The sequence below is a fragment of the Pleurodeles waltl genome, chromosome 3_1 (genome assembly GCF_031143425.1).
Source record: "Pleurodeles waltl isolate 20211129_DDA chromosome 3_1, aPleWal1.hap1.20221129, whole genome shotgun sequence".
NCBI classification, from domain to species: Eukaryota; Metazoa; Chordata; class Amphibia; order Caudata; family Salamandridae; genus Pleurodeles; species Pleurodeles waltl.
The window spans coordinates 409,472,995-409,488,303 of record NC_090440.1 but is presented as its reverse complement, the minus strand read 5'-3'; the positions used below and the strand labels follow the sequence as shown (position 1 = coordinate 409,488,303).

At 41.1% G+C, this 15,309-nt stretch overlaps 1 protein-coding gene across 2 annotated transcripts in view; it reads right to left on the bottom strand.

Annotated features, from left to right (window-relative positions):
- Positions 1 to 15,309, bottom strand: part of FES (FES proto-oncogene, tyrosine kinase) — a 385,097-nt gene that overhangs the window by 216,978 nt on the left and 152,810 nt on the right. For both annotated transcript variants that reach the window (XM_069222643.1, XM_069222642.1), the window contains exons 3-4: positions 14,554 to 14,833; positions 1,412 to 1,585 (exon numbers count right to left, since the gene is read on the bottom strand). In XM_069222643.1, coding sequence (XP_069078744.1) covers positions 1,412 to 1,585; positions 14,554 to 14,775 — 396 coding nt within the window. In that variant the 5' untranslated portion in view covers positions 14,776 to 14,833. The remainder of the gene's footprint in view (positions 1 to 1,411; positions 1,586 to 14,553; positions 14,834 to 15,309) is intronic.

Sequence of the window (15,309 nt, the reverse complement as noted above, 5' to 3'; positions counted from 1 at the left end):
CAGGGGTGCAAGTTATAGATAGCTTACGGAACCATAACTGGCGAATTTCAGTGTTTTTTTAGGTTTTAAATCTGATAGCATGAATTACATTGTCACCCAACTATAACATTCTTTCTTTTTTTCAGTGAGTTTAAGGTTTTTTTAATGTAGGTTAACGTCAGTTTTCTATACCTAACCTAAACGTGCCTTTAACCTTCAGCTTTTTTCAGTGACTGTATCTAAATATACATATAAGCTCATGTAGTGCCTCAAAAAAGTGCTGTTTAGCCGTGAAAGGCAGTTAGCCAAAGCAATGTGTTTCTGCAGAATGCAGTGCCTATTTTTCTCCTGGGTTACTCCTGGAACAGGGCAACAGTCGACAGATGTGGCAGTGGAGCAAAAAGTGGGGCAGTTCAAATGGAGCACGGGCACAGGCCCTCTCTGTCCACTTCTCTCTAGAGACCCCAGCAGTTTGAAACATAAGTAAGGATACTTCATGTGAAGTGATTTGGCCAGAAAACAAAATGCAGAGTTTTGAGGAGATTTGGGGATATTATGGGTGGAGATGTAAGCAGTCACATGGTTGAAGGATAGGCCTTCAAGTAAGAGTTTTAGACACAAAAAAGGACTTACAAGGCAGTGGTAATATAAAAGGAAGCGGAGGGGTCAGCCGTGTGCCTCCCTGTGCACCAATTCAAGAATCTTAAGATGTGCATACTATGTTATTTGGAGGCTGGCTTGAATTATGTATGCTCACTTTTTAAATCATTGTGTAACACACTGGAACAATTTACATCTGATATATACTGAATATTGGGGATGTCCAGATTTAACAGGAACCTATACCAAGATTACTTTAAAGAGTTTTGCTGCACGAGGTGATACACACACTTCATGTCTTGTCAAATCCCATATGATCTGCCAGTCTCACATGACCAACCCTCCTTGGGGTAAAAGACAATAGCAAAGTTTTCCCTATGGTTTGGTCTTGAGCAGCCAGTCAGCATTGGCATATTACTCAGATGTCATTTTATATTAGATATTTGCTGTAGCATGAACTTTTCTAAAAGGAACACTTATGCCCAGAATATTTTTTATTGTACCACAGGCATCTCAAACAACAGATGGTGCACAAAGAAACCTATTTTACATAATCCACAATGTGATAAGGAGAGTAGTGGACAACACAGTTTCTTTTTACAATATGAGGCACATGGATATAAACTGATTTTTCCAGAGTCACATGATTGTTGTCCAAGTGAGAAAGTGGAGGTAAAAACCCAAGCACCAAGGCAATAGACGAGATCTCCTTTTATAAATTAGTCACACTTCCTCATAGTAGAATGGACAGGATTTGTTAAAATGTCCAGACATAATAATGAAGAACTTATGAATACAAGGAGGATGCCCGTTGCATCTTCTCTTGCTTTACCTTGATGAACTCTTGGTTGAGCTGTTGCCATTGCTCATTGTAGGCTTTTTTCAGTTGCTGTTTGTCTCGGATGAGAATTGCCAGCTTGCTCAGTGGGCCAGCAGTGAGATCCTCTGAATGTTTCCGTAGGATCCGACTCAGGCTCTCCGTTTGTTGTGCAATTGTGGCCCAGGACTACAATAAAAGCACAAAGAAGCCATTGGAAGCTTGAAAACTGGACAAAAGGAAGAGGAAGAATGGGGAGAGCTCAAAGCACTGAATAGTGATCATAGCACCATGAAAGGCAGTGATAAAATAAGGAATGAAGTGGAGGAATGATCAATGATTCAATGTACAATGGCTCAATCACTTGTAATATCTGTGACTCATGGTAACACCTGAAATTCGTGTATTTACAAGAAATGAAGGTTAAGTCTATTATTTATAAACATTTCTCTATTTGCAGAAAACACAATAGCCAACATATTGGTGTCTTTTTTTCTAACAAAAGGCTAATGGAACAATTGCATCTACAGGCACTGCATCCAACTATATCTTTTGAGGCTTCTATGTTTCTCAACGTTTATTAAAAGGACCACATTCACGTTAATCCACTCTCAGCCCTCTGCTGAAAAGGTGAGCCCCTAATTGTTGTAACCTTGTTATTGACACCACCAAAGCAAATCTCAAGTTTTTATTACTTGGGCATAAATTGCTCTATAAATAGAATTTGGCTTTCACATGTCAGATGACTTTGTTCCACATCAGCCTGTTAACCAATTCCTCTGTTGCAATAATCCGATTTCACCAGAATTTTGTGGAAATTCATTTCCATATAATCTTTTAGGGTATCAACATTCCTTTCTGTTCAAGACTGACGGACCTGAAACCTAGGGTATAGCCACTGCTTGTGGACCAGCAATAGCAGAGAATGTATTTCTTTAAAGAGTGACCAAGGTTATGGGGCGTGATCCAATACGACCACTACATATGGAGTTAGAGATGATTTGTATAAACACATATCAAAAGTGAATTTACAAAACTAAATTTCTGATCTGAACTCTCTGCTTACAGGCTGTTCATCTGTCATGGTTGTTACACATTACATTTTATTTGTGTGCAATTAATCTGGTAGTACACTGGAATGATCAGTATATGCTCAACCAATAAATCCAGCCTATTGGTAAGATTAAATATTGGAGTTCTGTGAAACGCGTAGTTGTTGAGAAAGCTGCATGAAGTATTTAGAGAGTAAGACTTCTTGGAGGGGATTTGAGCCCAGGTGAAAATTCACCAAGTTATCTAGTTAAAGCATTTTATTTTTTAATGCATCGGTTTATTCCCTAGCAGTGAAAATACATGACCCAATGACACATTTTTATTGTAATTGGTCTAGTAAACACGCATTCCCACATTTATTACTGCAGTTCAAAGCTCACATTCATGTTTATTACAAGACATGAGAAGACACATATTACTGCATCACAGATTTTATGTAACAATTATAATTTAAACAGGGAAATATCTCTCCCAATATTCACAATATCTTTTGAGTGTGATTTTATTTTGCTACACAAATGCAGGAGCACGTGATATAGTTACCTTAGGGCACGAGTTATAGTTACTTGAGATAACTATTATAGGTGAATTTATATGGTTTTGTATGTTTAAAATGTGAGCCTAGCTATAAAGTCCCTGTAACCTTTGGTTTTTAAGTGAAAACATATATATATATATATATATATATATATATATATATATATATATATATATATATATATATATATATATACACACACACACATAGTTACACACACACTGCCTAGTGGCAGTTGCCACTAGGTAGTTATAGTAAGGACCTAGTTTCTATAGAAAAAGCATTTATTGACTTGCCTATATCTTTGGCACTGGTTAACAAATCTTCACTACATTTTTCCAAAAAATTCAAAGCTCGCGTCAGCAGCTATCTAGATAATTTTGGGGTTCTCCTTCAAGTGGGGGCTGAGAAAAAAGGGAAGTCCCAAAACGCTTTTTTCCACATGCATTTTTCCATATGGATTTTGAACAGCAATAACACCCGGACCACTGGACGAAATTACTCCACATTTGGCAGAAAGATAGCTTTTGGCCAAGAAAGCAATCTGTTTGTTATTTGGTGCAAATCTGTTCAGCAGTTTTTGAGGAATTAAAGAAAATCTACATTTGCATATATAGGGACGCAAACACTGCATGAACCCTCCCGACCTTGTGTTGAGATCTGATTGGCTGACACACTTCAACAAGGAAGTGTTGGCAGCCATGGTAGAGTCACCCCAGGGCTTAAAAACCATTTATTTTTCATCGCGGATCCGATGAAAATAAAAAAGAAAAAAAAAAGAAAAAAAGAAAAAGCAAGCGTGGGCTCCTAAGCTTGTTTTCTAAACGGCCTCTGGTTGGCCAGATACCGGGTTCAATTACATTTTGAATAGCAGGACGGGGTGGCCCCCCTGCAGCCCGAGCACCACCACCTCCCTGGGGCACAATTACAAATCGAAAGCGGGGGCAATGCTCATTTTTGGGGACCACGCGGCCCTCTGCGTGGAGCCAATAATGGCCCTGGCTGGGGACCGCCATCCCTCAGGGCCGGCTCCTGCTATGTCCCAGTGTGTCCACCCACCGGAACATAGCTGTTTGCTTTGGCTTGGCGGGAACTGACAGCTCCCACCAAGTAAAAGGAAACAAAGGCCGCTTACTGCCAGCAGGAGCTGTCAAATAGATCCCCCTGGCAGAAAGCAGTTTTTTCATCTGTTTCCCTGCACACAAATATGCACGCAGGGAAAAAGATGAAAACATTTCTCTCACAAGCAGAGAGCTGCTTTTTAAAACAGCTCCCTGCTTGTGGAAGCAATGCTGACTCCTGCAGGACGTGGGGAGCAGGCTTGGACCATGGGGGCCTTCAGGCTAACTCCACAGTCCTGTCTCTCTCTCTCTCTCTCTCTCTCTCTCTCACACACATCCCATAATGGGGTAGAAGAGAGAGAGATATTGTCATTGCAATGGTCTATCCATGCAATGACTTCAAAGGGTAAGACTAGCAAGATGTTTGGTTGGAATGTTATAGTCACGTTTGGATGCAGAGTGGAATATAGTCACTTCTGGGTTAATGGTCAAGGTCTTGTTCTGTCACTCAGTAGGCTGAAGGTTCAAATCCTAATATCGCTTGGCAGTGTGTTTGTTTATTTACTAGTGTTTTGAAATATCTCATTCTAAGTATATCATACATCAAAGCCTAAAAAGCTCTATATCTCTCTCCCTCTGACTCTCTTTCTCTATTTCTCTTTTTAATCTCTTTCTCCCACCCACACACCCACTCAGACCTTTACGCACCCACTCACAGACCCACTCGGACTCTCACACACCCACTCATAGACCCACTGAAACACTAACACACCCACTCACAGACCCACTCAGTCACTGATGCGCCCACTTACAGACTCACTAAGACACTGATGCACCCACTCTCACACCGACACTCTCACAGCCACTCTCACACCCTGTCACACCTATTCTCACACCCAGAGAGCCAGGCCGTGGCCAACTCCAGCCGCGCATGGACAAAGGCAGTGCGCAGCGTGTGGATGGGTGGTTAGAGGGGTTGGCTGCAGCATCTGGCCGCAGAGCAGGCCCTGCAGCCAACCCTGCTGCACACAGCCAAGGGTTGTGCGCAGCATGGGGTTGAGTGGTTATAGGGATTGGCTATACGGCCTGGCCATAGGTCAGGCCCTGCGGCCAACCACCACCACGCACGGCCGTACTTGGCAGTGATCAGATGAACGTATCGTAATGAAAATTACTTTACGTTAAAAAAAACCATAGAAATTCACTGAAAAAAAACCAAAGGTTACAGGGACGTTATAGTTAGTCTCACAATTTAAATGTACAAAACCATAGCAATTCACCTGTTATAGTTAGCGCTATCTCAAGTAACTATAACTCGTGCCCTAAGGTAACTATAACTCGCGCCCTCGCTATGCACTGCTCATTACCCCACAAATTAGGGCACTCATGATAATAACACTGATAATATCAATGTAATATTTTTAGTACATTTTTCTGTGCATGGCAGCGAGTTATAGTTACCATAAGGTATGAGTAATAGTTACTCAAGATAGCTCTAACAGCTGAATTTCTATGGTTTTGTACGTTCAAAATGTGAGCCTAGCTATAACCTCCCTGTACCTTTTTTTTTTTTTTTTTAAGTGAATTCCTATGGTTTCTTAAATTCTATTTTCTAACTATAATATCCCTGTAACCTCCATTTTTTTTTAAAGATTTTGAGTATATATATATATATATATATATATATATATATATATATATATATATATATATATATATTGATATATACACTCCCCCTAAACACACTATACCTACACCCATACCCACCACTAAACACACCCTTAACACCCAATACCCTTACCTACCCCTAAACCCTAAAAATATCTTTACGTAATCAAATACATATATAAACATACACACCTATACCCTTACCTAATATATACCATTTTATTGTAAAGGCATGTGTAGTAAAGGCATATGTGTGGTAAAGACCTGCATGGTAAAGGCAATGAGTGAGTGGTAAAGGCATTGCGTGGTAAAGTATGTGTGGTAAAGTATGTGTGGTAATGTGGCACTGTAAAGACTGTATCCTATTTGAAGGGTAGCAAGAGAGGGTCACTTTCTCCCATTATTGTGATATCAGTCTCGTTTCCATTCATACATTGGAGGCTCTGTTTTAACCAGTGACAGCAGTGATCAATGCTTGGGTGAGGTTGTTGGCATTAATGGTCTTTTACTTCTCCTGTAGCCAGAGTGAGCTGAAGTAAAAAAACTGTGCATTATTGTACTTTGATTTAAAAACATGTTTTGACCCTGACTGTCTCAACTTCTGTGCAGCTGAGGGGCTTGACATCAAGACGGGAGAAGGGACATATCACAGGCTAAATGTATTTTCTAAATGTCTCGTAGCAGAACAGTTTAAGCAGTTCGGGTTAGTTGGAGGCTGTTCTAGAAAAGGCTCCAAATGTTTCAATGGGTATGAGATCAATGTTAAGGTAATTAAGCATTACAATGAGAAGTTAATGAGTCTTGGAATCAAAATAGTTATGAAGAAGTCAAATAATGAGTTTGTGGATAAACCCTAGTTTAAAGCCAGGACATGCATGCCACAAAGACCATCACACCTTTGTTTTAAAGTGTGTATGAGTACGGAGGTGCAAACACAGAGGAAAGCACTCATTAAGTAGGCAGCCTGAGAAACAAATCTCCTGGATTTTGATGGGCTCAGTAGCACGCGGTGTACATGATGCCAGCACTGCACTGTAGCAGAGGATAGGCGATGGTCACCCTGCTCTTTGGACGCATACTAGTCTCCTGACCTCTTTTACAGTTCGATCATTTAGCGATCTATAGCCTGTAGTACACGCACCATGAACAGAAGTCTTTGGCCTGGACCTGTTAGTTAACATTGTTTTCCTGTTCATGCAGCTGTTGCATATCTTTTTTATGCTTTCTTCAATCTACCCTTATCTGCTCCAGCGCCACAATGCCCTAAGGTAATCTTGCTTTCAACATTTTGCTTAACTTTCTGCAGTTGTATAACCGATCGAACGGCACTGATTTATATTGGGGTAACTTGGCAATACAAGGATCCATCGTTTCCTGTTTATCATCGCTACAGTCGCACTAGGGAGGGCTTGGATGGAAAAAGTGATTGGCGTCCTTGGAGAATTTGGATTTTCTTTGTAAGGTGTTGGTCTCATTCACATGTGGGATTATAGCGTAAGAGTGTTTGCAGCTGTTACATTTGCAGATCTTTTCTTCAATGGTCCACTCTTAAACGTCCTCCGGGAAGTTAACCTTATAGCAAGTGCTATCATCCACACTCATACTGCCAGAGATTTCTATGAGTCTGGAGCAGGGGTCTTCAAACTGGGGGGTGGGCCCACCTAGGGGTGGCCTCAAGTGATTTCGGGGTAGGGGGTGCCAGGCTCTGGCCAAAAGAAGCATTACACAGTTAACAATGTTTTATTTGAAGCAGAAACATGTTATTGCATTTTTATAAAGGTAACAGTACTTAACTACAATGTTTAAATATGTCTAGACCTATTTAAACTTTGCCATCTTTATAAAATATTTGTGAAAAATTCTGAGAGGGGGGCAATGATTTTTATTTTTCAACCGGGGGGAGGGGAGGCATTAAAAAGCTTGGAGACCACTGGCCTAGAGGTACTCCGTCCTGCTTACCATGGCTTCCTCTCCACTCTGTTCTGCACTACACCAGTGGTCAGCAAAGCTTCTACTGTATATAATTATTTTAATGTGATAAGACATACAGGCCTGGTTGTATGTTAACATAGTCACTGTTTGTGCACTTAAAATGCAAGAGTGTGTGAAGTGGGGCCTGAAAAGAATGCTAAAACTGTGCAACTGAAAATCGTGCGCTTGCATGCCATGTTTTTCTTAAACTCATGCTAACAAACCATAGAAGACAATTCCGTTCGCTAATGCACACACTATTCAAGAGCTCCACAGCTAAAATATAGTTACGAAGAACGAATATTTCGTGTGCTCAGTCCTGTAGGAAGACAGCAGAAGGTTTGCAGTGTACGTTGGTGTACAAGTACATTGTAATCTAAAAAAAAGTCACACAACATTCTTTAGGATCCAGTGTAACACATGGCCTTACCACAACGCTTTGGACATGCGAGTGCCGGTTCAGGCCATATTAATCTGTGCCGCCCCCAAACGACCGAGGCAGCTGCCACAATATTTGTCTAATCAGAAAAAAGCAGTGGTGAGGAGTTCAGAAGGTGAATGAGCAGCTGAATGCCTTTAAATGTTGTTTTTAACTTGTTTCATTTGCTGTGCATTTCCCGAAAGATTCAATGTCAGGCTGTGTCATCTGGCAAATTACGACTTATTCTTTTTACAAGGGAGATGCTGTTCACTTTTGAAAGTGAGTGGGTTTTGTAAAGTGAACTAGGAGACAATCTCACTGGGGTACAGGCAGGGCCACTGCAATTTTGTGGCAAGGGACGCCAAAATTATGTGGCAAGGTCAACTAAATTATGTGGCAAACCCCCCACACAAATTAAGCGGATTAATGTGGTACATGTTGTGATAGTATTGCTTCATTATTTTGTCATGTTTACACATGATCACTCTCTGGGCAAAGGTTTCACTTCATGAGTACGGATTCCACATTCAAATACAGATTTATGTAACTGAAAGGTGACCATCAACCTTTCAGAATGCACCTCTTGAACTCAGAAGACAGAGTGGCTCCCAGGGCTACTTGGCTGGTCTAATCTGAAGCCTCAGGGACATAAAAGGCTTCCAACAACCTTACACTTGCACCTGGAATCCTCTGCTATCTGTCAGTGGTCACCTAAGTGGTGCCACCCCAGTCCTGGACTCATGGAAGTGGGCCAAAAGGTGCTTTGCCAGCCTCTGTGGACCCAGTGGAACTGGTGCATCTCCTCTGCTGTGTGGCACAACCCCAAACAGAACAGATGCATCTCTGCTGCTGTGTGGATTGTACTTGTTGCAAAGTCTCACACTGCCGCTGCAGCCTGCATAACCTTCAGAACCGCCACTGTGTGATGCATGTTCAGTGCAGTCCCCTGTATCTCTCGTTGATGGTAGCATAGACAACAATACAGGTCTCCGCTTGGCAGCCTTGCAACTCTTCATAACCAACGTATTGCACTGACTGCACACCACTACCCTGAACATGGACTGCGCTCACAAGCCCCTCGATGACAACACCAGTCTCACGCCGCAGCCTTGCCGCATCTTGGAACAGACACACCACTTCGCTAGTGTGACATATTTTTTTTTTTGTAACTTTAAAAAAGTCATACAAACAAATACCATCATCAACATCCCGTCCTACCTTCTGCTCCACCCTGGTCCCTCCCACAGATGTCTTTTAGTCCTGTTATGTATGCTTTCTCTTTTTGCCTTTCCCACAGTTCTTTTTGCTTTCTGGCTCTTATAATTATGATGTACGAGGAGTGCATCTGTCACAGCTGTGTGTTCGTACATATTCCATATCCCAATCGCCCCACATTTTTTCATATTTCTTCATACATCCTCTCCTCTTGTACACGTCTTTTTCTATAATTCTGCAGTATTCCATTCCCATTTCCCAACTCTGGTGTGAAGGAGGCGTGGCCGAGCCCCATCCCTGAGCTATATCTCTCTTGGCCACCATGCATACCAAGTTTATGAGCGTTTTCTTGGTAATGCATGTGATCTGTGGTCTCCCAAACTGCATGACGTATCTTTGATATTGATTCAGGCAACGCTCCACAAACCAGGACTGAAGGTACTTTTGTTCAGTGGGCCTAACTGGGACCCTGTAGCAGGCCCATTCTCCATCGCGGTCAGCCTGAACTTCTGACTTTGTCAAGGTATGGGGCGACCAGATATCCACAGTTGTCATTTTATGTCTTTTGGAGCTATGTTTTCTAAAAACTTTAAAACTCAATATCTTTGGTTCTATTAATTGGATTTTTGTCATTTTTATCTTGATTGATTTGATAAATTAAGCTCTATTTTTCTAACCTGGTGTAGGATCTTTTAGTGTGGTGTTTTCACTGTTTTACTATTTGAAAACGTGCTCAAATACTTTACACATTGCCTCTAAGTTAAGCCTGACTGCTTTGTGCCAAGCCACCCGGGGGTTGAGCACAGGTTATTTGGGGGTTTGCTTGTGCCTCACCCTGATAAGGACTGTAGTTGCTGCTTGACCAAGGCAACATCCAGTCAATCGCTAACCAAATTTCTTACGCAAATACCAATCAAGATGAATGCAAGGATGTTTGGAAGATGATTCGATATAGCAAGGAGTGAGTGTTTCTCCTAGCATCAGTAAATAAAAAAAATCACTCATTGGGTTTTGCCTGCACAGCACGTGTGTTGTGCTCATAACATCTCTTGTATTTAAAAAAACATACATATCTTAAATTAGGTTTTGCCTGCACAGCGCATGCAAAATCTCTTTTCCTTGCTTACTATTGGTCACTGCCTCCTCCTCGCCTCGGCCTTCCTTCTGGGCTCTGAGCCTTGGTCCTGCAGCAGAGCCTAGACCAAGTAAAGGTTATGGTGGCCAGGGGCCTTCCACTGCAGACTGCCGCAGGTACTCTTTTTTTTTTTTACTTTTCCACATACATCTATTCCTCTGTTCGTGCATGCATGCGTCTATCACTGTGTCTGTCCGTGTGCACGCTTGGGTACACACGTCTTTTTCCATGTGTCTTTTAGTGTACGCCTTTGTTTGTGTCACTGTGTCCTAAAGGGTCGGTTATGTTTAATTTTGCTTGTTTCTAAATATGTTAAATTTTGGAATGTCTATGAACCGGCAGGGACGAAAATAGTAGAGTTGCAAGTGACATGAAAATACTTGTCTAGGTACTATGGCTTGCTAAAGAACACACCCCACGTAATGGAAGCATTGAGTGGAATCGCAGTATCCTAGATTGTGCCTTACTCCACCCAGCTCATCCGTTGCATCCCAAACCTCTGCATTAAGAACAACCAACCCCATTCTATTTGTAAATTGCATCAGAACATGCATGGGACATGCTGGTAGAAGTAGGTAACGTGGCCATTGCTAAGTAACTATGACGTAACAGGGCCGAACAGGCCAGGTATGGTTCATGCCAACTCAAATAGATCTTTCTCTGCATTATTACATCCCCAAAAAAACTTGAAGTAAAACCAAAATAGGCATATAGTGCCCCACCTGTCCAGATGCAACCATGGTTTGTATGCAATAAGATTCCACAAGTATAGTGTCATCAGAGCACTGTCAGATGGAGAGGATGTGGTGTAATGGACTAAGGTGCTGACTCTGGAACCAGAGAACCAAGTTTGAGTCTCAGCATCGGCTGAACATCATCTGGTTCTGAGCAAATCACTTAATCTCCCAGCACGTAATAAAAACAAGCCTTGGCAAAGCCAACAGGTTTCATCTATGTGAAATCTATTTGCTTTGTCAATTTTTTTTTTACATGTTCAACAGTAGTTGAGCTACTGTGAAACATGGAAACCTGGCTTACAGTTAAAAGAGCACTATGACGTGGTCAATGCTGGTCATGTCATAGTGCTTTTATTTTGACTGTAAACCATGTTGCACAGCAGCTCAACTGCTGTGCAACATGTAAAGAAAAAATTGCCAAAATCAATACGTTGTACATAGGCAAAACCTATTGGCTTTGTCAAAGCTTGTTTTTAAGTGGTTGCTCTGTGGTGATGTGAGAAATACAGCTCTGTTTAAGTAATTGGCTACAGTTTCCCTAGAGGAGAGCTAACTGGTAGTCTTCGATGAAAGGAATGTCTACACAGTAATGTTGTGGGATAGTTATGTTTATAATTACATTATTTAATGGAATTTTGGTAAATGTGTTGCTAACCAATTGTTGCTGCAATGTCCAGATTGCTTATATGAAGTGTAAAAATTGTACACCTGCAGTTTACACGTTTTATTCTCTTTGCTTAGGAGTAATTATCGCACAGTTAAATGCTAGCATGGCATTTCGAAAAATTAAATAATTTATACCAGGCCCATTGAAATAAAGTTTAAAGTAAAAAAGTATTTAAAACTGTGAAGTTATATTTGAAGACAAATACAAGTATGTTCACTTGCCAACACCCATGGCTTAAATTAATACATTCAAATAATTGCTACGAATGTTGGTGATTTCACTGAAAATGTATATGCAGCAAAACTGGACAACTTTAAAGATACCACATTTACATTAAACGAGGTGTAAGCTGTTGGAGTTTGAGTGAGCCAGACATGGATTACATTCATATGTTTGTCAAGTGTAGAAGCCTAAGAGGAAAATGTAAAGGCAAGTAGAAAATGTATGGGTATCCCTATGGCTATTTGGCTACTAAAAAAACAATACTGGAAACGAAAACTTAATTGCAAATAGGGCCCTGGTTATCAGTAATAACTACATCAGCACTGTTGGGAAGATTTAATTTGGAATACAAAAATAAGAGAAGTGAGTTGTGCCTATTTGGGCTCATGTTTAGATCCATACAACTAAGTGAAGCTTCATCCTTAATGTGCTACTTCAAACATTATGATTGCTACACCTCATTTTTAGGGTAGAGCACAAAGCGCTCCGTCCCTGTTGTAATCTCTCTGGGAGCTTTTAACCACGCCATGTCACGCCTGTCACTTTCGTTTGGTTTGTGGGCTTGCCTTTTAAAATTTGCTTGATTTCATTAGTGAAAGGCATGCATACGTCATGCCTTTTCCGGTGTTTAGCCCGCCTCGAGCGCACCGGCCAACTAATGAAAACATACCAGGCTCCATGTTTTCCGTATGGTTTCTGGACTACTTTTTCTCTTTATTTCGTAGGCAGCGCGATCTCGCTGGGCAGTAATCAAGCGCTTTGCATGACATCCACCCTGTACATGGATAGTTGCATTTTTGCCTGGTATATGGATATTTGCACTTTTGCCCATATGTTTCACTGCAAGCAAACTGTTTCCATTTGTGAGTTTGCTTTGCGCTCATGGCGGCGTCGGCTCGCTTATGTGAAACTGTTTTAATTTTCAGTTTATGTGGCAAGAAAAGTCAGGTTAGGAGTTTACAACACTAATAGCTTTAACTCGAGAAAGCACGAGACCATTACATTGGAAATGCTTGTTTAAAATTGGAAACTAGTCAGGCCAGCTCCTCTGTATACTTTCCATCCACACCCCTCGTGTTTTCTTTGTATTTTTCTAATATATCAAAATGTAAGAATAGCTAATATATAATTAGATAAATGACAATGTCTTGGCTTGCTATTTGTATACTTTTTATGCAAATATTTGAATATAAGCACTGATTTGTTTTATTTGTTTATTTATAAATCAATACAAATAAATGTAAAAACTGCTCCTTTGATTAATAGTGTACACTTAATAGTAGAGATTTCACTAGCAGAAGTACATGTTTGCAACTTATCCAATTGCAAAAGACAAATATTAAATACTAGAAAACTAATATACTAAGATTACTTTGGTGAAAAGTGCAATTAGGACAAATGAGAAAAAAGTCACTTTCCTCACATGTGGTTTTGAATTCCTTGCTTGGCATCCGTCAGGATCTTTATGCTAATCAGCTCTGGGAAATATCCATTTCCTCCTTCAACAAAGTCTTATTCAAAATTTGGTAATCCAGCAGTGGTTTGTGTTGTACATCTCAGATGTGCGGATGGATGCAGACAGTGGGAGCCAGCCGGCTGGTACCACGCAATACAGGACATGTAGGTGTTTGCTTCTTTATCGCAATTTTTTTATTTTATTTTTGCACCTATTAAAGAAAACCTAATACACTTGAAGTACACCAATTATTTTGGGAAACAGATTTAAAATAATCGAAAGTACCCTTGTTTTTACCCAAACTAATTGGTGTTCCTCAAGTGTATTAGGTTTTCTTGTCATGTATTAATGACAAAATGAATGTGAATAAGTGTGGCTTCCGTGGCAGTAGAGCGCCTCCAGGTGGCGCTGCAGATCAGCGACCTACACCAAGCTATTCTGCATCTTTGCATTTTTGTTGAGGCACCTGAGAAAATGATATCCATTAACAAGATTATGATTCTCAAAGTCACGGCTGAAGCTATATTAAACAGATGGACACGTGGCATAATTTAGGAGTGCAAGGACATGTTAGCAATTTGGAAATATGATTTTGCAGTGCAAGTCGCTGTAGTCCCATGTAAAAGTACACCACTAAGTAAGAGTAAATTACCTCTGAGGTGTGGCAAATGGATGTTCCAGGGAGCAAACACCATGAAAGGTTTGTCCGCACCCACAAACCTGAGAGTATTCCCAAACAGTTTCTAAACCCATTTTCGCCCTGGAAACTATTCGAGTTTTACACCTGTCAAGGGTCGGAGTAAAACATTTCCGTGGTGACAATTGGAATGGATAACGGAACCCCCTAAATTAGAAGGCGTAGTAGGCAGAGTTTTTGTTCCACGGAATACATATTTTCTATGCGCATTCGTGTTCTTTCTTTTCATGTGAACGGGCTGGTAAACTGAAGGGCTCATGGTTACACAGTGACAATTGTACAAGTACTATGGTCAGTGGATGGGAGCACATTTTACCTGGTTGAACAGACTGGAATATTCTACTAGTCCCGTGGGCGTGGCCTCCTGCCTCTCCACGTGCGCAAACATCTGGCGCAGCAATGCCGCATACTCGCGGTCACTCTTCACTCGCTGCGTTATCCACTTCTTGATGACCTCCAGGTGGCGCAGCTCGGACTCTTGAAGCCGGATGAGGGCGTTGTGTCCATCAGGGTAACAGAAGTCTGCGCCAAACCCCATGGCTGCACGCGCAGGTGGGCTGGAGGAAAATCCCGTTCACAAAATGCTGGTGTTCAGCCTAAAACAAGAAATATTAAGCTTAGTCAGAGGCCCCTTCATTCACAAACGTGGCTGGTGGTACCTCATGCAAACTTGGTGTAAAAGACGCAGACTTGAATTTACACAGGATGGTAAACAGTAAGAACCTGGTTGAAATGTAGTTACATAATTAACTTATCTATTGGTCTGAATCTCATTAAAATTGGCTGCAAAGCAACCTATGCGCGTTAGGACCATTCACGTGATGTGCAGATTCATTCATTGTTGTCTGTTCTTTTTTTCTTTTCCCTGCCTGACTGTTTTCTCACACTTCTTAATACTCACACAGTTCGCTGTAGAGACACTGGGTGCTTTGTTGATACAACTTTAATGGAAATATGCAATTTGAGAAGTTGCAGTACAAACATGGCAGGCAATACAGTCAAAAAGTGTCAACTGTTGTATCTGGTGACTTGAAAAAAAAATAACCCAAATTTACCACCAGGATTCTCCTCG